At 33.3% G+C, this 24,209-nt stretch overlaps 5 protein-coding genes and 1 long non-coding RNA gene across 13 annotated transcripts in view; 2 read left to right on the forward strand and 4 right to left on the reverse strand.

Annotated features, from left to right (window-relative positions):
* Positions 1 to 12,865, forward strand: part of LOC132907165 (protein eiger) — a 42,281-nt gene extending 29,416 nt beyond the window's left edge. The window contains exons 1-5 of one of the 3 annotated variants that reach the window (XM_060959972.1): positions 8,055 to 8,433; positions 9,138 to 9,478; positions 10,851 to 11,407; positions 11,652 to 12,111; positions 12,241 to 12,865. In XM_060959972.1, coding sequence (XP_060815955.1) covers positions 9,155 to 9,478; positions 10,851 to 11,407; positions 11,652 to 12,111; positions 12,241 to 12,426 — 1,527 coding nt within the window. In that variant the 5' untranslated portion in view covers positions 8,055 to 8,433; positions 9,138 to 9,154 and the 3' untranslated portion in view covers positions 12,427 to 12,865. The other 2 variants (XM_060959973.1, XM_060959971.1) reach the window with 2 other exon arrangements.
* Positions 1 to 24,209, forward strand: part of LOC132907168 (dehydrogenase/reductase SDR family member 7) — an 84,926-nt gene that overhangs the window by 909 nt on the left and 59,808 nt on the right. The gene's annotated exons all lie outside the window — the stretch shown is intronic.
* On the reverse strand, positions 99 to 4,821 carry LOC132907166 (uncharacterized). 2 transcript variants are annotated; one of them, XM_060959974.1, is made up of 7 exons: positions 4,147 to 4,821; positions 2,620 to 2,950; positions 1,626 to 2,223; positions 1,301 to 1,357; positions 1,098 to 1,225; positions 814 to 1,010; positions 99 to 752 (listed from the first exon to the last, which is right to left on the reverse strand). In XM_060959974.1, the coding sequence occupies exons 2-7, from the start codon at positions 2,860 to 2,862 to the stop codon at positions 671 to 673; spliced, it is 1,305 nt and encodes a 434-aa protein (XP_060815957.1). In that variant the 5' UTR covers positions 2,863 to 2,950; positions 4,147 to 4,821; the 3' UTR covers positions 99 to 670. The 2 variants fall into 2 exon arrangements, with proteins under 2 accessions (XP_060815957.1, XP_060815958.1); XM_060959975.1 differs by having other exon boundaries at positions 1,680 to 2,223; positions 4,147 to 4,818.
* Positions 7,702 to 8,359, reverse strand: LOC132907175 (uncharacterized). Its single transcript, XR_009658124.1, has 2 exons — positions 8,246 to 8,359; positions 7,702 to 8,131 (listed from the first exon to the last, which is right to left on the reverse strand). It is a non-coding gene; the product is annotated as an uncharacterized LOC132907175 (long non-coding RNA).
* On the reverse strand, positions 12,664 to 17,015 carry LOC132907101 (armadillo repeat-containing protein 3). Its single transcript, XM_060959858.1, has 14 exons — positions 16,995 to 17,015; positions 16,652 to 16,914; positions 16,128 to 16,452; positions 15,870 to 16,037; positions 15,585 to 15,788; positions 15,259 to 15,421; positions 15,074 to 15,192; positions 14,845 to 15,003; positions 14,527 to 14,724; positions 14,254 to 14,459; positions 14,064 to 14,167; positions 13,825 to 13,996; positions 13,258 to 13,573; positions 12,664 to 13,141 (listed from the first exon to the last, which is right to left on the reverse strand). Exons 1-14 carry the CDS (start codon positions 17,013 to 17,015, stop codon positions 12,857 to 12,859), a joined length of 2,703 nt encoding a protein of 900 aa, XP_060815841.1. The 3' UTR covers positions 12,664 to 12,856.
* LOC132907160 (cholinesterase) lies at positions 16,931 to 22,561 on the reverse strand. Of its 5 annotated transcripts, XM_060959961.1 has the most exons (11): positions 22,218 to 22,415; positions 21,950 to 22,064; positions 21,378 to 21,866; positions 20,051 to 21,209; positions 19,792 to 19,982; positions 19,532 to 19,718; positions 19,362 to 19,467; positions 19,039 to 19,234; positions 18,824 to 18,939; positions 18,608 to 18,636; positions 18,147 to 18,373 (listed from the first exon to the last, which is right to left on the reverse strand). In XM_060959961.1, the coding sequence occupies exons 3-11, from the start codon at positions 21,639 to 21,641 to the stop codon at positions 18,297 to 18,299; spliced, it is 2,325 nt and encodes a 774-aa protein (XP_060815944.1). In that variant the 5' UTR covers positions 21,642 to 21,866; positions 21,950 to 22,064; positions 22,218 to 22,415; the 3' UTR covers positions 18,147 to 18,296. The 5 variants fall into 5 exon arrangements, with proteins under 5 accessions (XP_060815941.1, XP_060815940.1, XP_060815942.1 ...); XM_060959958.1 differs by lacking the exons at positions 18,608 to 18,636; positions 22,218 to 22,415 and adding an exon at positions 22,438 to 22,561 and having other exon boundaries at positions 16,931 to 18,373; XM_060959957.1 differs by lacking the exon at positions 18,608 to 18,636 and having other exon boundaries at positions 16,931 to 18,373; positions 22,218 to 22,414.

Below are 24,209 nucleotides of genomic sequence, written 5' to 3' on the forward strand. Positions count from 1 at the left end.
GATGTTTTAATTACATACGATATGTTTCGCCGTTTCTAGTACATTGTTTATATATATATTGTTTATTTATAAAATATAATAAAAAATGTATAAATACGTTATAAATAATAATTGGATTCTTTATTTTTGTAATCTTTCAAAATAATTATTTAACAATATTACATACTAACTTTACGATATTTTTTTAACAATAAGGCGATTTTCCGGTATAAAATTGTAGTTACACGATGTGACTCTTAAAACGTAACATCATATCTTCGATTTCTTAAAAAGTAAAACGAGTGTATAAAAGTATAATATCAGCGTACATACATATGTAAACTAACTTGAGCTATATAACTATTTTATAAAGAATAAATCCCAACATTATTTTTCTGTATGGTCCTTATGCATTATGTATTTCTAACATTCAATATCGTATAAAATTTAAACTTACATTATATTAAAAAAGTAACAAAAATAAGAATAACATAAAACAAATTTTTTACATGTATCCTTAAAATGAAAGAATCAGTTGCACAAGAAACAACTCGTAAACTTGACCTTTGTTTGATTTACTTTAGAGTATTACTTTCTTACTTCTCTTTAAAACGAAATGTAGGATCACATTTAAAAGAACTGATTTCTTTTGCGTTATTTATGGCACATCTTTTAGTTATTACACGCTTCGTTATCGTAAACGTTTCTTACAGACATTATTAGATAAAAGTACTAGTTGTATATAACTATGTCCCTCCCGCATATTTATTAATCTAAAAAATATTTAAATACTTTATAAGAAAAGATAATCCTATCTTTAAATTAATTACATACCTATCTCTCTCCTGTTGCTGAATGTGAACTCTGTCGCCTCTTTGTAATGGAGTTATTACACTTGTATAACAGGATACTTCTGTAGCCGATGTAGAAGAGGCTGTGGAACATTTCACAAGCTTTTGTGTAGTGGATTTGCCTTCTGAACTTAGTAGTATCCAATACGAATAGTTTGTTGGTTCTCCAAAATAGAAAATCTAAAAGTGCAATGAAAATTGTGAAAATATTTAGTACAACTGTAAATTGATTTTGAATACCAAATAATAACACATGCGGTTTTTTACCTGTGCGGAAATCATGTACAAACCAGTTGCTGTAACTTCTATAGATTTTTTGTCTTCTACCAGATGGAATTTATTTAAATTATATTGAGTATTGTTTTTAGTACTTTTAACCCATGGACCGATGTAAACTAAAAGATATCAAATATTATATTATATAAGGATTTAATTAAATATATAATATATATAGTAATAGCTTTACATACCTGTGTCTGTAATATGTTGCTCAGGAACTGCTCCCACAAACGTTGCTACCAAGGGTCCTAAACAAACATTCATTGTTTACCTTTTTATATTTAACAAAATAGAATATTAAGCAAGCAGAATTAACAGTCCACACAGAAACTTGTAATCGCGTTATATAGGATTTAAATTTAGGCTTTATAGCTCTTGCAACATTTAATTAATTTCTATTACTTTAGTATATCTTACCAAACAAAAAAAGATTCATATTATTATATTGAGATTTTCTAGATACAATGTATCTTGTTGAATTAAAGAATCGCATGCTAACTAAATAATACTAAATACCCAATCGCCTGTGACTGCGTTTGGGCCGCCTTTTGTTCTTTCCCCGTTTTTTACCTCTTCCCTCCGCTCTTCTTGATCTTCCTGAACGGGGTTCTCTCCAGAAATCTAAGTCATCATCATCACTATAGTAATCGTCATTCACATTATTATCGATCTTTTCACGTATTTCTTCTTCGGTTAAGTTCCGTTCTTGTAACATTAGTGCCGCTCTTTCGATACGTAAATTACTATTACTCATGTTATCTTCGTTACTCTTTAACTTCATAAATAGCTTGGAAGTTGCAATATTATTTCCATTATTTGTACTATACGCGTTATCACGTGACGTATAGTTGTCTTTGGAATTCTTCATTGATTTTATATATGGAATTATAACATTATAAGTATAAGGATTTCCATCGACTCTACTATTTCGAACTTCACTAATTTCGCTAGCCTTAGATATCGACGATGCTCCTTGTAATAGTATTCTTAGATCGTGAAGCTTTTTATTTTCGAAGAGCCTTTCGGACCTTTGGATCCAGGCTCGATTTACACTTCGATTTATCCTATCGTATTTGGACGTTAGTAACAATAAATTTACATTTAAAGATTGCACCTGAAAATAATAAAAAAAAAGCTTCAGCAAATTTAATTGATGGTTAAAGAGAACTCCTCATGAATGAGTTCTCATCATTAGACTACGGGTCTTAATGCATTTATAGAATATTTGAAAGAATATTAGAATATTTGAATATTTTAATACACGTTATATGAAAAAATAAATAAAGTATCCGAAGTATAGTATTTTCTATAATACTTGGTAAGTAAACAAATTTTCTATCGAGATTCTACTTTTCTAATTATATTCTCAAATATATGAATTTGCATAAAAATCCACAGATCATAGAATTGTATTTTAATTGCTAATCTAATAAAAAAATTTATTCTAATATTAATTTGTTTATATTACATTGTATAAATGAGAGAATAAAAATGTGTTTTATTAGTTTACTTGTATTTGCAAGGCACGCACTTCCTTCCTTAAATGAGACAGTATAATAGCGAAGATAATCGCTACAAAAAATATAACGATGGTGCGGAATCTTTGGAACATCTTTGACTTTTTCACGTTAGACACGGTAACTTTCATGTCAACGTTCCATTCAATTAAATTTGCCGCGTTTTTCGATCGATTTCGATCGACCTGCAGATCGATGTCATCTTGAATGTGTTCCATTTTGATTATCGTTGCCATCGATTGCCGACACTGTATCGATTAATCTCAGAAAAACGCGTTATGGACTAGTTTGAATATTATATATATGTATCATATCACAAATAACCTGAAACATCACATAATTTGATAATAACACTTTGTTTGGAAACAAAATTGTCATTAGCTTATAATCTTACTTTTCTTCTGATAAGTCAATATCAAGCTAATATTTTTCACTTACATCGTTGAAGGAGGAAAAAGAATGGTAACTATTAGATATTAGTAATTTTTTATATAGACAAATCATGTTTAATGTTAATATTTAATTTAAAAATTAAGTGTAATTAATTTGTACTCTCATTTTTTACTAAATAAGTTAACGTGCTATTATTTTTCACTCATTTCGTTAAAAAAGAAAAAAGGAAAAGAAGAGATAATTGTGACACATCGATAATTATTAATACGGATGATAAATCTGCTCTATTTTTTCCTATTTGATAATCGTAAACATATATGTACTTGAATGTTGCAACGAGATCGTTAGAAATAACTACAAGATAATAACAGAGATAGAAAAGACAGCACGTGTATCCTTAAAACGATTTTTTTTGCGCACGTATATTTATTAAAAAGGCTTTGAGACTGATTAAACGAATTTAAAAAATGGAGATAATATATATAAAGTTATCCATTTGTCATTCAACCCAACTCTACTGACTTGTATTCACGTCATGGGCACGTAGATGTGTCAGCGATAGAAACGAAGAAAAGCAATAGAGGAAACGGTAAATGTTGTAAGTGTTAGGAGTGGAGATTTTAGATACCGTATGTATAAGAAATATGTTTGTTTAAGATTGACTCTTCATTGTAGAGCTTCTGTTTACGATAAATTTAAGAGTTGAAATAAATTATTCTAATACTTACAACATTTATGATATACTATGAATAGTACAGTATTTATTATTAGTATTTATATGTAATCTACATTCTCCCTCACTAAAAAAATTATTTTTTATTTTTTAGGCACGTATGTCGTTTACCAATTAAACTCCACGATCGTTTCACCTCTCTACTTTCTGTTATACAGCACCAATATTTTTTATTTAAATCTTACAACTTTAGTTTCTTTATTATCTTCAGAATAAAATATGTTTTTGTTTATTTTTAGAATGAACAAATATTTATTCCAAAAGATTATCTCAACACTTGACAATATACAATTCACAACTTCACAGGAATTCGATTGAATTGAAAAAACGAGGAAAGAAAAAGAAGATACTCTATTGTATGGATACATAAGAAGCCAAAGAATTTGTTCCTTACCTGAGTGACATTTTTTCTTGTCGATTCTCCAGCGATCGCAAGAGCCACAGATGAGATCAATTAATTCGCGAATTAATTCACTCGCGTAATATCGCTGGAAGAGGCTCACCCTCTGTAGACTTGAACGTGGACGACGCTGTTCCGTGGCATCTTTTGTTTACCTATCTCAGCTTGTACCCGAAAGCGTCTCCGAACGTTAAGGAGTTACGACGATTCCACTCGACCGGTTTGGCGGCTGTTGGGCCCGAGTGGTGCCAACATTCGCTTAGCAAGACACTATGATTAATTCTTTCTTTCGCTTTCGTCGAGCTCTCTCATTCTTTCTCGAGAAACACGTGCAAAGAATGACTAACAATGATATTGTACGGTAACTTCATTTAACTCTATAGGATATATTAAAACCTGAGTGATTCGCGATTGTTTTCAATGTATGTTATATTTGTTATAGTTAGGCATGGGTAACACTATATTTATACCAAAGATAAGAAATCGCGACCCTTTGGTAAAATATTATCGTTCCTTATCTGTCACGTTGTTGCAATATAAGATAAAGATAAAGTTACGCTTAGAAAGGATTATTTGGAGGATATAGCAAGCTTTGAGGGAACACGTTATATTGAATACTAGGCTGATGCCGGAACTCGTTTTCAAGGATAATAGATCCTGCTTTCGCATTTGAGCGACCTGGATTCTTGGTTCGAAAGCAGACCCTCGATCTGCAGGTCCTTTCTAGGATCCTTAATCAAATCCACGTTACTTAAAAAAATTTCGCAGTTCTTTTGGGAAGAAGAACTTTCTCTCTCAACAAATTGTTTTATCTCACTCAGTTTTGATAAAAAGGAAATTTAGGTATTAACAGAAATACAGATACAATACAAAGAAATACAAATACAAATACAAAATACTGATACAATATTCTTTTTCTTAGGTCTTGATTCTCTAAAATGCATTTATGACGCAGACGAGCAAGCGGTTTCTTATTTATTTTACTCTTACGAGTTCATATTTTCAATCATACACTGTTTTGCAAATATTGTATTCGATTTTTCCATACAAGTCGACGTCGCCTTTAAGCGACGATATATTGAATTGTGATGACTCAATGTCAAATAAGTATCTGTACGATTCATAGAAATATTAAAGAGTGACTTACAAATATATCCTTGTTCTTGTTACTACACTTGGCATTTTTAATGTAAATATTTCCAAATTTTAGAATAAGAAGCACTAATAAACTAAAATTTATTCAGAATACTATGATTTCACAAACGATAACAACCAGCTGAATATCAATGCAGAACATAAATATAATGAATACTAAGTAGCACAATCAGTCATTCAGAGTTATGTTTCTAAACGTAAGGATTTCCTCAATGATTAGAACCTTCCTTAAAAGATATCAGCTTATTACAATTATATGTATAAATACTCTAATCTTATTAAAAATTAAAAAATATGATTTAAACTTCATTTCAGTTTTTATTTTTTCATATAAAATAATTTCAAGATATTGAAAACATGATACACAGAATCATAATGAAACCTAAATATCAAAGACCAGAGAAGAGAAATAAAATTACAGTGTAGAGAAAATAATTACGAAACATGCGTATGAATGCAAATGATGAATAAAAACAAACTGGCGTTTCGTACGAAGGTCTGAGAACTTTTAGATGGTAGAACATTTCTTTCTTTGTATTAGACATATTTCTCCGCTATATTTAGCGAGTAGTTTCGCTACTCCGGATTAATGCAATGGCGTCGATCGACGAAATCGTAACCAGAGTTTCATATCATCTCTGCTGGGTTCGATTCACATCATCCCCGTTTGGGGAGGTTTAAACGACAGCCAGTTAATAACAATTTCGTTGCATGTGTGGTAAAATAATTGATGCAATTATTGCGTGTAATACATTACATATGCAATACTTCGTTAATACAGGAAGTAGAGGTCATTCCCCAACGAAGTATAAAACATGTGTGTATATTGAATCTTCTTTTTATCATTTTTCCTTCGTCACGTTTTAAATTGCTCCCCATAATTGAATTTTCTTTTCTCGTGATTCAGATCTCGTGACCAGTGTGTAAGAAAGCCATGGAAACAGCGAGTAGGCAGTTGCTAAACGAGGAGAAAGGGTGGATTAAATAATTGGCAGGCCACGAACGACACGCTTCGGCTCATCAGTCGTAAATTGATCCAGATATCTCGAATTTTGTCATCTACCTACACAAATCGGCTCAATTACATACTTGGAACACGATGATTAATTAGGACCGCGATTACTGGAATTTCTGATAACATCATTATTAAGAATGTAACGTGAAACTGTTCCACATTCTCTTTCCCTAAATCGACATAAAAAATAATATGATAATTTTCTTTACAAAGAGAATTAATCAATTTTCTTGCGAACATTTTGTATATATATAATTGTAATATTTGAGTCACAAAGATAAGATCGATAGAAAGATATTAATTTATGAGAACGGAATTTGGATGACGATGGTGGAACGAAATGCACCAGTGATGACACTTACAAGATATGATATGATACACAGATGTTGCGAATATGTTCTAGAGATTCTTAAGAAATTCTCTTATCGAAAGTATGAACAAAGCGTCTTGATATTCCATGACATTAACGTATCTCGTCTTAATTTGTGTCTAATTGCAATGAAACGTCGGTTAATTCAGGTAATTCAGATTCTAAGAATACCAGTTATTTTCATCAACTGTTAACATATTAATAATTATAGGAACTTTAAGGATGACACTGTTATCATTATTATTATTTTTATACAAATTCAATGACTAAAGGAAGATAAACGTTATATTTGTTTTTTCAAATTACTAATTTTTATAATGATAATTCAGTTCATTTTAAATTCACTCTATCTCAAAATCTTCAGAATCATTACCAATATTTCTTCGAAACCAAAAGACAGTTTACATGTCAGCCGTTATAATCTACTTCCTGTGTTATTAACACGCTGCTCGATTACCGATAACGATAACCTGTGAGTGATAATCTTCATTGAAACGAAAGGAGATCTGTAACTTCCCCAAGGAATTCCTTCGATTCGTTCTCACGACGTTTTTTCACAGGAGGAGGCTGTTCTTGGAGTCAGCGAGTATCAAATTCAATGATTCCGGATCGTCAAATAAGGCCGGAATTGGAGATATCTGGTTGTAACAACAATGTGAAGCCCGTTGACGATAAAATTCCACACTGGAGGATTTTTTCGTGGAACGTCATATGGGAAACCATCCCAGTCCTTGACCATTCAAACGTTCGTTCGAGATAAACAATATTGCAGAATGTGTTTATATAACATACTGTAATATACACGATCGAATTACTGTTCGGAAGCATATTGATTGTAAGCTTCAAGTTTGATCGACTGTTTTTAATACGGTTGAGAGTTCTGTGTAACACATGCATATAATCGCTAACTATTTGATAAGACTTCAAGCATTTTCCTTGACAATGTTTAAGGTAATAATTAATAACATTAAAATGAGTGTGATACGATAAATAATAGTAAGAAAGGCCTTTCTAAGGAAGTTTGTTTATTATAGTACCTTTCTGTACTCCATTGTTTAATGCAGTAGAAATTTGAAATATTTTTTTAGAAATACATATTAGTAATTTACGTGTAATAACACCGCAGGATATTCAATTATCAATCAAACAACTTATGATTAGATGTAATAGGTATTATATTGATAAGTTTGTGATTGATCGTTAAAAATAAAAGAAATAATGATGGATAATAATGATCAATTTAACATTGAAACATTGGAGATGGAAACTGCATCTCCGATTCACCGATCTACGCCACTGACAATGAGATCCAGAGGCGCTGCCGCGATAAACTCGTACGCTTTCTGTTCCTTCCAGCCAGTACGGTTGAGTCTGTCAAGCAACACTGGTCGTTTCTTCGTTTGTCTCAGGTCTTCACGAACAAACTCCATACCTTTCCTCTCCAGTAATGATCAATTCTATTAAAAAATCAAACTTACCAATCAATCAAATCATCGTTTACTCTAAATATTACTTCAGAGTTTCTTGACTTATTACATTTTATTATTCATCACACAGAAAGAAAGAATTCAAAGAATCAAAGAAGTGAAGAGGCTAAAAATAAAAGCAATAAGAAGATAGAATTGAGAAGATCAATTAGATAAAGGAACGTAGGTCGTCGGAGGCACCACAGGTCGTATAGAAAAGAACAAAAGGAGAATAGCGTCAAGCTGCAAAAGGAAGGAAAAAAAGGCCAATGTAGGTAAGGAACTAAAGGATCGAATCTTTATTCTTTCTTGTGGTCCTGCTCGAGGTTTTCTAGAGAGGAAAAAACCCACTGGACAGGTTTTAAAGAGGGTCAGGACTGGATACACACACGGACCACTTAATCTCGTAGATCATTGTAAACTTCTGAAATTGTGGAATCAGGTGCAATACAGGTTATTCAATTAAAAAACATAAATAAAGGAAGACAAATATTGAAACTATTGCCTCAATGGACCTAATAAACCTGTTAAAATTTGTAATTTAATTAACCGGTGCCTTTTGTGGTGTTTGTTTCAATTACAGTGGGTCAAAAGTTAGAAGATAGAAGAGAAGCGTTCTTTTCAACTGTGCCAAATTCTTGAAGCAATTATGTCATCACTGCGATAAAATAATACGATGAATAATACAACGCGGGAAGAAATTCAACACGCTTTAGAAATTCGCGTGCATTGTGAATCGCAGTAACATTGTTTATACTGAAAAACCATGAACGCTGTGTGTGATCTTGTTTATCATTCTTTGAACTAAAAAAGCTAATAATATAGAAAAAGGAGAAAAGCATAGTATCAATAGTACTTTATGCAAAGTGCAGTGTAATTTAGATTTTTATAATTAACCTTAACGACTAACTCTGTGTCCAGTTTCGTTTCTTTTTTTTTTTTTTTTTTTGTATAATGACTTCCATGTTATGCGAAGAAGACTCGAAGGTTGCAAGGATGAAGCAGAAACTGATGAACGACGTACACGTGAAAGAAGAAACGCGATCCTTCCTTAGCGTTTTCAGAGAGAACCTAAGCATTTCTCCGTCTGACCTTGAACAAGGCTTCAACAAACATCGATTTCGACCGAATAGAAATACGATTTTAAGTGTGACGTCTCTGTTAATTGCTCTTCTCTGCCTGAGTCTCGAAAGTTGGAAATTCCATTGTTCTTTGATTAATGCTCGGGAAATCGAAGAGCTAAAACGAAGTGTAGAGAGTTTGAAACATCGCTTCGTGAAAGAAGATCTACTAAATGAACTAAAAGCCTTCGAAGAACAGGTAATGTTTTTTGTTACAAGTAAATGGAGAAGAATGAGAGTATCACGTGGCGATAGAATTACTCAGGTACTATGTGTAATTCGTTTCTTTCATCTTTTACATTACTTTTAGATTGGAAATTGATCTTAAAGATTCGGATTACAAAATTAAGATTTCAAAGAGTATCTTGATAGAATAATAATTTCTTCTTCCTTAAGTTTATCAGTTTTTCTAAGATTCACGTCATTTGAAGTCCTCTTTGGAAACAATGAACACAAGCAATTCGTTTATGCATTTCGAAGGCATCTTTACCGTTATTTATAATATCCCTGACGATTCTCAGATCTCTGGACCCAAAATATCCAAGGTTTTAATTATTTTTTCTAGTTACTTTTACACAAAGGCTTCTTTATATCTCATTTCAGAATTTTCCCTTTTCTTATAACTTTCTCACCTTTTTCTAAGGCATACATTTCCTAATTCAAGATAGATGATAAGAATTATCAACAAACAAATAATTAGATAATGATATAACACATCCCAGTGAAAATAGAGAAATTTATATCTTCCCAAAAAATGCTTAACAGAAACAGGAAGCCCTTGTTTAAGTGATTTAGGTAACAAGATGAGGATTAAGAAGCACAATTAAAGTTCTGAACCACTGAATCATCTTATGAACACTAATTAATAACAGTAACAAGCATTTTCTAAATTAATATTTATTCTAACTGATCTAATTTTAGTAAAATTAAATATTTCTTCCGTTATAGGAAAAATGAAGAAAAATAGACCAAAAATCAAATCAAATAAACAAATTGTATTACATTAATCAGTATCAGAAACGTCACTAAGGTTCGCTATATTTATATTAATTATGTGAAAACCTTGCAATGGCTCTCCTTTAATAGGCTCGCGTTACATGAAGAGGATAATAAAAGAAATCAGGTTATCGGTCTCCGGTGACATTAAAGGTCGTAGATAAAAGAACGGACCACGTGCTTGCGCGTGCACGGGTACAAAATGATTCGATGACCTGTTCGACTATTCGCATTGACACCGAGGAGTCATGCAATAGAAAAGTTATTACGTGAATTATGTAATTCTACGCAGAATTTGATGCCCATTCGATTCATGATGTAAAACATCATCGTGTTACGTAATGGTGGATATTCAATGCATATACATTGATTGCGCCTATTATAAGATACGTAAACATTCTAATCGATGCAGCATCTAAGATTCTTTCTTCGTTGAAAATACTGATAAATATATTTATTTTTATATCGTATAAGAAACTTATTCTAAAGTATAAAGATAAACATTCTTCGGTATAATAAATATCATTAAACATTAACTATTCAATTCAGTGATAATGATTATTGTCTGTTCACAGTTGTACACCGAAATGTACAATGATGACGATGATGATCCAGACGAAGCAGATATCGACAATGCGGATTACGACTCAAATTATGACGATGATACGTTTTCTTCGCACGATTACTCTCCGGTATTCGGTGCTCCGTCCGATTTCCCTGATTCCTCGTCGACAATTGCTCCTGTACCCTCTCCAACAGAGCGCAGTGCAGATAAAACATTGCTGAAGTTAGCAGCAGCTCACAAGATCGAGGTCAAATATAATCAAGAACCGATGAAAAATTACAAGAACGTGGATCGGGAACGTCATCAAGAAAAGAAGGTTCTGGAAGGGAAATTGGAAAATCATGAAAATAATACTAAACGAAAGCGAGATGTACTAGGTACGGATAATGTAAAGGATCGTTTTTTAAGCTGGAAGATGAGCTTGAAGCGTAAACGGTCGATTGACGAAGGAAACCATAATTCCAAGAGATCATTTGTCAGAAGACATTCTCCTAGGAGAACGGTCGCTTCTAGTTCCGGTTCTAAAGAGATGTTGGATGATAGAAGCATCGATGACCAACGAAACACGTTAGTTGCAACATTTTATAACATAGTAGACAAAATTTTACCTCGAAATTAATAAGAATTAAATATTAGAAATTGCTGAAAATTTCATCAACCACTAATATTTAATACTATTGTAAAATTCCGTTAATTTCTGTTATATCAATATACAAATTCAAAGCGAGAAAATATTGTTCAGTACCCTTAGCAGAAGGTGAGAATGAACGTAAGCGTGATTCAAACACTTTCGTTTGTTTGTTTCTCGCAGGTCTATTGTCGTTTCTAGTAGATATCCACCAAAGAAGTATAATACCCACTCGTCTTTAGATACCACCGATGCATCTCCATCGAAACATAACAAGTTTACTGTGCAAGGTGTCACGAACCATTCTGCAAAGATTTCTCACAAATTTCGAAAGAATATGAATCTCTCTCGAAAAATAGTTGCTATTCATTTTGATGGAGATCGGAGTAAAGCCTCAGGATCAGACTATTATGCTGGAAATGGGAGAATTCGTCATGGCGGTAGTACGTTTAAGGCTTGGAAACCAAGTGATTGGGTAAATGATCTTGGTATGGGCGAATACTTCAGCATGTCTGATGACGGGAATGTTACCATTTACGAAACAGGATTATATCTAGTTTACGCGCAGATTCATTACAACGATGATCATGATGAAATTGGATTTCATCTGGTAGTGAATGGTCGGCCTATTCTTCAATGCATGGTAAGAGGAATATCATATTCAAAAAAAGATAATCTAGTTTTAAAATTGAATATTTGGAATGTTATCGTTACTTTCAGTATTTATAGCATTTCATTAAGAAGAAAAAGTGATTATAATTAATGTTTATAGATTGATAACTCTGGTCACTCACGTAACATTAGCCAGACCTGTTTTTCGGCACAGCTGACACGGCTCAAAAAACAAGACGTTTTAGTTTTCAAAGAGGCCAGTTCACCGAGATTCGCCATTTTCGACAAGGAAAACAGTTTCTTCGGACTAGTGAAACTTGGGGAACTAAGAAGGCCATCGCAGTGATCGCTTATTTGAAGATAGTAGTAATAATCATCGATTATAATCAAACTTTAATATGCACTTATCACTTATCACGAGTGAATTTCTTAAAAAACGAAGTGCTTATCTTACTTTAATAAAAAGTAATTTATTGACCGTTCATCATGGCAATGATACCGTAAAGCGTTTGTTTCAGCTATTGTCGATATTTAATGAAAATAGACGCGGGTCAATTTTGTTAATTAAAGACCAATGGATCTATTTCTGCCTATGAATGTATATTACCGCTGTAAATAAGATTTTTGTGTTTTATTATTAAGCAGTTTTTGAAACCGCCAATTTTCTACAGAGTCCAAAGATAGTGAGAGTGCAAGTGAGAAAAAAATTAGATTAAGATCTTATAACTAATGTATCCGAATAAAATAAATTTTGCGATACGATTGTGACACATGTTCTAACACACGGTATCGCAGACTAATTTTTTTTCACAGTATAATCTGGCACGATTACTGCCAATTGGCAACAAGTCTCCGGGACAGTCCATCAAATCAACGATAAAATTCGGTTTTAATAATTTCGTTGGGAAATTCGATGAACAATGATCTTCGCGAGTAAGACTTGAATCTTCGTATTTTTGAGGGTATTCTTTTAGAGGTTCATTGATTGTGATAACTTCTGGGCAAGATAGGTCTCTCTTTAGATAACAGTGAAAAGTCTCTTCCTCGATTGGGACTCTCACCTAATAAAAATATCCTAAGCTCAGAAACTAATTATAAGGATTAAAACGTTACTAAACAATCAAAATATTTTATCTAGACTTAAAACAAAGAGAAATAAAAACTCAAAATCCTCTACCTCCGGGACTGCAATTTCGATCCAGGCTTTTCCATACTGTCCTCGTACCAAAGCTGCTGGTAAATGTACTCTATCAGCGATTACTTTGAAAAGCAAGGCTCTTTCGAGATAGGAACCAACTCTCAACATTCCCAATGGGATTACACTAGTTTCTATACTTTCTTTGATTTCCTTCAAATGAATTTCTAGCTGGTGATCCAAGCATCTGATTAGAGGATCCGGACCTGACATTTGTTGGACCACAAACTTGGCCAGCATCTTAGCACGCGAGGCCACGTAGTTAATATTTACAAATCCTTGTGTCGTCTTTGACACTCTGAATGGAAAACCATGATACTTATAGGATTCATCATAAAAGATATAACTTAGAAAAAACGAAGCTGGTACCCCGCTGGGGGTAGCCACCCACATGCTGTATTTATTTTTATTTTATTTTTTTTCTTCACCAATAAGATATAACACTTTACCAAATGTCCATAAGGAAAAATTGTAAAATAACCAAAATAAAATAAAAAAAAAAAAAAACATAGGATTCACGCGGAGAAAAACTTAGAATAATTTTCTTACACGTTTTTCGACTCTGCGGCGATTAACTTGCATTTAAATAATTCTATGTAATCATAGAGATACGAATCGCACTGTAGACGACTAAATTTGGAATCCATCGTTAAATGTAATATTGCCTGGGACAAGAAAACGTTTCTCTTATTGATGGTATATGTATTCTCTTGTTTACCCTCTGAAAAAAGAAACAACAGTTTCAATACACTTAATGAAGAAAGAGGAAGATAAATAATGCTGTTCACCTTCCAAGTTCGATTCATGTAGTTCCTCACGAATGCAATTAACCACGTAGATAGGTTCCAAGGGGCAGAACTTGAATCGGAAAATATCATCCAATATGGGAAAACTGGTTAAGATTAAGACAAAATTAAAGTATAAAATGAAGTAAGGAAGTATAAAATAAAATACATAAAGATTCTAAAGATATCATACGCGCAGACGTTTCTTCGGAGTATATAAAATCCATCTCGTGTGATGTCATGCAGAGAAAGTCGTCCAGTTAAAGCGAACTTAATCGGCAAATGCGCGTCAAACAAGACTTCTATGCATGTGTCCCATGAAGGAACGACTCGCGCCGTCGATCGGTTGTTCAGCATGCTATAATTATCATTTTCGTGAATCGTACCATGAAATTGCGTCTGTACATATTTCATGTTAGCCTCACTAATTTAAATATCTGGCGGAGACGAAAGTATCTGCCAGAACCGGATCCGCGCATAATAATTGAATCAATTGGGCGGCTGCGTTCCTTATGGGGATCGATTTAACGTCGCACAATAGATTATATAATCTTTCAGGCCCCTGAGCCTTCAGAAATTCTTGCTTCCCGATCTTCTCAATACACATGATGGACAGAGCTTTACAGCAAGCGATTTTGAAATCATTCATCGATATACAGCTCAACTGTTAATCAAACGAACTATGTAATTAATATTTCCTCAATTTAAAAATTAAAATTTTGCTGAGTCGTGACATACGTATAAATATTATGCAAATTAAATATATATTAAAGCAAATGTATACTTCGAAAGATGCACATATGGTATCGATGATATCTCCCGTAATTATAGTATCTCTCAAAACCTGGTTTCTTGCTATTGTAATGATGCATTCTATAACTCCAACCAGAATTTCAACAGGGACTTTTCCCCCTGTTTGTTTCAACAGCCATAACAAATAATTCTGAGGATAATATTCTTAAAATATTCTTTGTTAAAGTAAACGGTTTGCTATATAAGACGCATAAGATTACCTGTCCGTGAATGTCTAATAATTCTTCACAATTCTTCGCGTCGCACTTCAGCAGTTGATTTAAAGCGAATAAAGCCGCCTGTCTAGCGGAAAATTTTAAATTTTCGTTCTTTAATACATCTGGAACGATATCGTGAATTATTGTACTGTGTATTGATTTCAAGAAAATTGATTTGTTCAATTTACCTAGAACATGTTTCACACAATTGCTAGCAGTTAATTCCTTGGCTGCTTGATTGTACAGAGTCATCATACCGATACCATGACAACTGATTTCATACATGTTAGCTTGTACGTTCCCCATTAATGTACGCAATAAATAATCGACGATGCCATAGGTATATAAGGCCTTTACAAGAAACGTATCAGCAATAAATCAAATAGTACTAGATAAGGAGATGTGAGTTTCAAAAATGTCTACAGTTTATAACTAAACTAGATGAATTTTTAAAATTAGTTTCTTTAAATTGCAAGTAATACTACTTTTATAGTAATACGAAAAGTAATACTACTTTTCTGCCCCTAGACGTGTGTGATAAACGGACAGCTATATCCAGAGATTCCATAAAAAGCTTTGAGTGTGATGTGTCATCTATGTACTTTAATATCTGTTTGATACCGCCGATGTCGTCGAACAATTCTACTGTAGTGGGATTGTCGCAGGCAAAGCGTAGGATCCGGAGTGCATCCATATGAAGATCTTCCCACTCGATGTTCTAAAGGAGTACAAGATGTATCTTCATGAAACTTAGAAGTACTAGATAGAAGAATATTCTTCAGTCACAAGAATATCTTACATCCAAAAATTTCAATAAAGCTTCAAGTCCATTCGTGCGCCGAAAATGATCGTGCAGATAATCATCTTTATTTCTTCGTACTAGATCGGTCACTACATCGAGTGCAAGCTTCTGAATCTCAGTATATGGGGAGTTGAAAAGCTCGTAGACGAGTTCCATGTTAAAATTCTGAAAAATTACAGGTTTCTTCAAAATTAATCTTGCAAGCGTGAAAGGAATTTTATAAAATGGATCGTTTAACTTGTTATCCTAATGAACCTTAGTCTCAATGATCTCCTTCGCTCCCACAGGATCTTGTAACAGATTATATATAATTTGCATGGTGTTTTTCTTCACATCAGGATCTGGTGATTGAAGTCTTTCAAATAGAAAGTTCATATCCTGACACTGTTTTAGTAATTGTGCTGCTCCAAACATGTCTTTAGTCATTTCTGCTAGGATCAAGGAAGAGAATTCATGCATGAAGATATCGTGTTCGTTGATAAGGACTTTAACGAAGTGCAGGATATAATACTCGGCGTCCAACAGGAAATCACGGACGTTGGAGATGGCTACCATTTCGGCCAACAATTTTGCTGCGAATCTATTTTATTTTATTATAAAAATTACAATTAGATAACATTTAAAAATATACTATTACTTTTATACATATTAAATATTATTGATATTAAATATAAAAATTGATAATTATATTTTTATCTTTTTTGATACTTTTTATGTGTTTTATAGAAAATATAAAAATTAAGAAATCAAAGAAAAGGAATAACGAACTTAAAATAAACCTTCGTGTAAATAAGTCCTCATGTGTAATCAGTAGTATCACGCTATCTACAATTTCAAGATCAAACAACACTTCTAGGTTCTCCTGACATTTGCTACCAAATTTTGCCAAAGCTGCCGCTGCAGCTAACAGAATAGGTTTTTCCTGACATTGCAGCAATAATATCGCTGTTCCAGGATATTTCACCTCTAAACGGAGAGGGTCGAACTGGTTCTTCGTTTGCTGTTCTCGATCCACTCGTATTTTACCCTTGGATACATATTTCTACACATAATTTCAAGTATTTAATATATAAAAAAGAAGGAGAAACAGAATATATGTATTTTTAATTGTTTAAATCTTACTTTTACATGTTTTGGTCCCATACTTTTTTATTTCTTAGTAGAAGTTGAAAAATTATTTATGTTTAGCATGATTTATAGAGTTCTACACTGAATATTTGTGATAATATCCAATGAATAAAATATATGACACGAATATTGCCGCACTTGAATTTCGTAGGATTTTTAAAAGCTCGTATGTTGCTTGCACGGTGTTCTTTAATTGAAAAATCTTAATCTAACGGTGTTCTTCTTCTAATACAATACATTCATACTTCTTAATTTAAATGCATTTGTAATAATATAATAATATTCTTTTTCGTAAAAGATAGAGATCATATATACTACAAAATACATAAACTTCCTCGCATGAGATATAATAATATATCTCTATATTAGGTACTGTAAAATACTAGAATACATTAAAAGACTTATACTATCGAAATCATAACATCGGTAATAGTGAGATCGATTCGACGACTACACGTGTTTTCTATTAATACTATAAAAATATCGGAATACATAAATATATTGTAACATGTATTATATTTGCAACTTTTATGGTAAAAAACGATATAAAAACACTCTACATTGTTTAAACTATTAAATTATTCTCAAAGTAATTATATTATGATATATTATTACATAATATATATTACTATCGTGGTGTGCATGGCTTTCGGTAAAAAATACATTTCGTATACCGATGTTTACAACGATAAAAATTAACATAAAAAAGTATAAAATGTGTATCGATATGTACAATGCAATACTAATACGATAACATTGTGGACGGACGAAACGTTCAGCCAAGTCTTATAACATTAACCTCAGTTTTCTATGTGCAATGTTTTTTAATATCTGAAAATATTCATATTAAAAAACATCTTGCATATATATGAACACATATTGTTTAAAATCCTATATTTTTGATTTTAGACATCTTTTAGACATCATAAGCTAGCTTTTCTTAAAAAAAATTAATGAAGTAGCTGCAGGTAGAAAAATAATACTTCAAAAAAGGATATCATACAGCTGTTTGTGGGACACCTTGAACTAAATGTGTTTTGCTTTTACTTTTAGGTAATGAGGACTGGCTTATAGCTTTGCTTAATCTAGGTTGTCCATTTGGTGAACTGGTAACAAATCCTTCCGAACGCATATCTTTCAGCGAGATATTGGAATTACTCCTTAGCGATGGAGTAGAACTAAATTTACGATTATGCGACAATCGTTCTTGAAGCTTTGATTCATTTTGCCGCGATATCCTAGATCTGACAGGTGGTGTGTCACGATACTCATGGATGTTCTCCTTCGAAGTACGAGTCATATTCTCGATTCCCTCCGAAGGTTCGTCGTCTCGCACCATGAGGATGTCTCCGCTGTAGTAATGGTCAGATTGTCTGGACATAAGAAAAGACAGTAAAAGAATTTATTACTGCTAAACGTGATTATCTAATAATAATAATTAAAAAATAAAAAAGTTAATTCTACATAGTAGTACCACCAAAAATTGTGATTTTCCTATCTAATTAACTTGTTTCTTTTTGTTAATAAATTCAAGAAGTTCCTTGTCCATATTTAAAGCTGTGCAATGAAATATGTACACTGTTGCATGTAAAAACTATTTTAATTACCTGCGTATAATCTGGCAGCCTTTGTTTTGCTGCATGAATTACAAGTAAAGGTAAGATTAATGAAAAATATATTTAAAGATTGTGTTAATTATATTCCCTTGTATAAACTTCGTATGCAATTTCTATGGCGTTTATGAAGCCAGAACCATCACCCTCATGCACTACACGGTTAAATGATGTGGTCATATGGGGTTGGTTCTGTTTACCTTTTCTTACCTTTTGGCATTGCGCCAAAGCATACAGCATACTACGGAAAGCACGATTAACAATAGACACGCAGTGGAAACAGACCAAAAGGCAATTTGTAGAGGTTCTTTTGGCTCCCACCAATACTATAATAATAAACATAATTAAATAGAATATTTATACTAAGAATATTTTATAAAATTATTTAATAATATGTTATGAAAGGGGATACATAGTGTTCTTACTTCAGTAACTGGAGGATATGTAGGTACCAAACGACCAATAACCGTTGGTAAATACATAGACCAGAAGGCACTTTCAGTTTGTCGGTAATTCAATAAAATTGAGCTATTGTAAGTAGTATTAATGTTCAAATACCGTAACTGTCCAGGCTTAGCAACATCAAAATGCAAACCCAAAATTTGCGATGGTGTCGGATTTCTGAAAGAGGAAGACATATGTATTACACAGATACAAGGTACATTATAAATAATATTATAATAGTAATAATATATATACATTATAAATAATATAAGCACAAAATAAAGTTATAAAATTATAAACTTACCCATACGTTGCAAAGTTTGCATATGCTTTCATGAAAAAGTGACTCATATTGCGATCGTTGTCTGTCCACATGTCACGCTTCAACTTCCATTTTTGAGGGAAAAATTCTGAAAAGATAGTAACTTGATAATTATATTGTTAATGAAAAACTCTGAATTATTGTATTCTTACCAACATCCATGAAAGGTGCCCCTGTTAGCCAAAGAAGTTCTGTGTCGTGAGAAACACTTCGCCACTGTGGTAATGTTAATGCTTCTACAGTTGTGTTTAGTACATACAAATATGTAGGTACACGTTTTTCTATCAAAACTTTTGCTATTTTATCAAAAGGAGCAACATAGTGAAAATCAGTCAAGAGCTGAAAATTTAACATTATAGAAATATACATATAATTAAAAAGTCAAATTATATACACATCGCATACAACTTACATTAATATACTGATCGCGAATGTGGCTAGTATTAGTCGGATCTGGCCAATATGTGTACATGTATTTTATAGCTTCATAAACTCCTTGAGAATTTAGAGTGTAGTTGTATTGGAGAACAAGTTCCCAAATTTTCTGATCAAATGATTCCGCATCTATGATATATCGATTCTTGGCTAATGTGGCATTGTTATCTAGGAAGAATGAAATGTTTATTAATTCGTAAAAATTTATAAGATTGCAAAGATTTCGAGTTACATACATATAAGGAATGCTGCTTCCTGAGTAGTTACACCGGCCATATATGCTAAGTTATCTGTAAACTTATGACTTTTTATGCTTTCTTCGGGTGTTTCCACAAAGAAGCGCCAATCTGTTTCTCTCCAGTCTTCGTACAAATTGTCACTTGGTACTATGAAATTAGTATCTAATACAGGTGCCCAAGGAAACATTCCAATGTGTTGTTTCAATTCAGAATTACCAAGTTCAAAAAAGGATCTGCCATTCTTCAAACACTGCACCAATCTCCAGCTGTTTTCTATGCTACAGCCTAGCGATTCTGCATATACTTTAGATGTATTCTGTGCCCTGTACTTATCTGTTATGACGGCCCAATCTGCCAATGCAGAACCTGATTGAGCTATTACTTTTGATACCATATCTCTGGTTTTAGGTGCAACCATTAATAATCCAGCACTTGCTGCTCCAGCACCAGGTCCAAAAAGAGTTATTGCATCGGGATTACCATTAAAAGCTTTGATATTATCATACACCCACCTCAATGCCATAGCTTGATCCAAAATTCCATAATTTCCAGGGCTATTCTCATCTCCTGTACTTAGAAATCCTAGAGCTCCTAGTCGATAGTTAATAGAAACGACTACTACATCGTAAAATGCAGCCAACATGTGAGCTGGAAACAAATTGCTTGCTCCATGTGTAAATTCTCCACCATGAATATAGAACATTACTGGGTATCGTTTAGGTAAACCAGAGCTAATATCTGGTGTAAAAATATTCAAATATAAACAGTCTTCATCCACATCACGGATTCCTTTAGTAGCACCGGTATATGCACTGGGCTGAGGACAAGCTGGTCCCCAATCAACAGCTTGCAGTAATTGCCAACCTTTATGAGTTTTGGGTGGTTTAAATCGACCTTCCTTTATAGGTGGCATAGCATAAGGAATACCAAGGAATACATTAACATGCTTTGTAACCCTTTCAACTGGTAAACTCCAGGGCCTATGCCTTGCTTGTGGATCATCATACAAATAAACTTTAAATCCTTGCACTTGTCCATAAGCTGTGATCACAGTCACATCTATAGGTAGATTTTCAGAATCAGACCTCTTTCTTCCTTGAAGATCTTCTCGCCAACCACCCAATATACCAGGTAAAGGGAGTCTTGAAGTTGTATGCTTAAAAAATCACAATCGTTTTGTAATTATAATCTTTTACCAAATTTATTTATTAATATAAATACAAATTGAATGTATCATTACGTGTCATTACTTTTTAAAAGATATCACGTAATTTTTCTAGTAAAAAGAAATAGTAGGACAATTGTATTACTTGTATTATTTTACCTCGTAAAGGTACCGACTGTCTGGTGCTCTGGTGGGTCCTCTGTAAACAGAGTCCCAGTAACTAGGACGATACCCATACCTTCTATCTTTGTAAACATAAGTGTCGGTTCGGTCACCTGGTCCGTTTTGAGGCACATATACCCCATCGCGACTGTAATACCGACTACCCGGGGGTATTTGTTCCTGACACAACACCGTAATTGCGAGGAAGCACAGATAAAAACAGACGCGTCCAATCGACGAGTATAAAGTATATGCGGCCATCTTGCCCGCGTGCGTATTGGTGTTTCACCAGAACAGACAGGTGTGGTCTGTCAGTATATATACACACGTGACACTTCTACAGGCACGCAGTAATGCGAGGAACTCGGTCTTTCAGGAAACTCTTGATGAAGCGGAGAAAAGCGAAAGCCGCGATGAAAGTAAAATCTCACCAGCGTTTATATTCTCTTCGAAAACATGCATGGAGAAAAGAAACCACCTCTGAAACTAATTAGAAACAAATTTTTGATTACAAAAAGAAAGGTTAAATGGTCGGAATGTGGTAATTATTACACACGTGTACTACTTACGAAATCGAAAGACTGACACGCGCGTGAGCCAACACCCTGTAGCCTGTCACGTTCGAAAACGATCGTTTCCTCCCGCTCCTAATACCACCAAACATCGAAATCCATTTTTTGCATCCTGTAACAACGATACTGATACGTTATCACTCACCTTAAACACTTTTCTTCTCGTAGATTTATGTTAACTTCATTATATTTTTTTGTTTTGAATATGTTTATGGACGTATGTACCATCGAACCATAAATATAAAATGATATTATAGAATGAAACCTTATGAAAATAATCGGCGAAATTAATCAAAATCAAGTTCACTGATAAGATTGAATTGCAGTTGCGTGGTACATAATAGCGAACTTGGGTATGTTTCGGAAATATTATTTGTAACACGAATGCTACTCGGAGTTACATCCGAAGTCTACTGAACGGTAATGTTACTCTCGCGTGCAAATACGTGCTGCAATCGACTGCCCACGCGCTAATAAATACTTACTTGTTATATACTGAAATTATCGAGCAGTATGATCTACGAATCCCTGTGATCGTTCCAGTATGCCGTCGCGTGAACGGATGAGTTGTACTCATACTCGACTCATACTCATGCTACATATACATATACAGTTCAGTCACACTAGCTCGTGCGAGGGATACGCTTATCTTCCGGCAATTTTACCTTAAATGTAATAGATTACAACAGTGATACTCATTGCGAACGTTACTTCATATTAATTTTTTGTCAATTTCTAAATATCAGAATATAGTTAATCATTAAACAACTTAATAAGCTTAATAAAAAATTTCCTAATACAAATTATAAATATAATATTTTCTGCCTCAATGTAGTTCCTGGATACCTTTAATTTTGAAACTGACTGTCAAGTAAAACCAGATCATTGCTGAGTACCATTGAAATTGATAACATACCGAGGTATGAATAATGGGATAATCAACAATTCCCCCCTCGATTCCACCGTTGCTCTCATCGTTGAATAATCTCTCTATCGATTACAATCGCCTCGAGCTGGTCTTCGTTATTTTGTTACTTTTGTTGCTTTTATTGCACTCTTCATAGTCCATTAAGAACTGAAATTTATATAATCAGCGTGTAGATCACATATACCTAAAAAGATATTATGATTGAATATACAGCTACAACGTGATACAGATTGCAAGATATGTTCATGATTTACCCGGAGCTGGGTGGGAGATATTAGTTCCCGCAGAAATAATCGATAAATGACACTAATATAAAGATTATGTAATAATCTTAATATTTTCTATAATAATCTAATAATTGTATTAATATAAAGATTTGTATTTGTAAAATTAAGAATATACATCGCTCGAGCAATTGCTTCGTCTATAGACAGAGATGCGACAAAGTAAAAGCTTTTTATCTGTCGCTCTCTTTGTCACCCCCTTCACGTGAGTTCTCCAATTTACAGCAATTGCTGGATTTATTACCCATTCCCCGGTCAACTTTACTTACATGCTTGTACAGTCTCAGTAAAGAACTGGCGTGGCTTAATTACTCGGTTCGTTCTCGGCAATCCTCTTGGAATCGTCACGCTTGACACGACGGGGTCGACTTCTGAGAACAAAAGTGAACGCGAAATAGAAGTCAGTCGCGAATTGCAAAGTAAGAAAAGTTTGTTATATAAAATATACTTTGAGTTTTTGTTCCAATATTTCATTAATAATTTCTTGGCGTAGGGAAGTGTATTCTTGAAGGTCAAGATGATGAGATACCCTATATCTTCTGACTAAAAGATATGAGATTATGATATTTTAAGATGTTTAGTTTGGTATGTTTTACGAGATATTCAAGTTTGGAGAGTTTGCGGTGAATGCAAATTTATTGGACGCAACGTTCAGTCCATCCTGGACCGGCGTCCGTATAAAGTTGATTTAAATGGACGTTATTATAATCGTTGTTTGCGTCCCGTCGTGCATGCATCCCTTTTTGTGGGAACTTTGGTATTAAAATAGTCTTTGAACTCGTGGGAATAAGACATTCTCCCTGGTAAATGTAATTATTCTTTTTAATACTCATTGTCGTTCTACGTACATGTTAATAGTTCACTCATGCTTGTAAAATTAAATATTGCTCCAATTAAAGTATACTCCTGTCATTCAGGAATATACGAACTTAACAAAGACATACCTTAAAAAACGTTGACTGAAAAATAAAAATTTGCGTTTAATGAAAAGAATATAATTTACTTTTTATCAAATAACATGCTTCTAATAAAAAAGCTGGAATAG

The sequence above is a fragment of the Bombus pascuorum genome, chromosome 5 (assembly GCF_905332965.1).
Source record: "Bombus pascuorum chromosome 5, iyBomPasc1.1, whole genome shotgun sequence".
NCBI classification, from domain to species: domain Eukaryota; kingdom Metazoa; phylum Arthropoda; class Insecta; order Hymenoptera; family Apidae; genus Bombus; species Bombus pascuorum.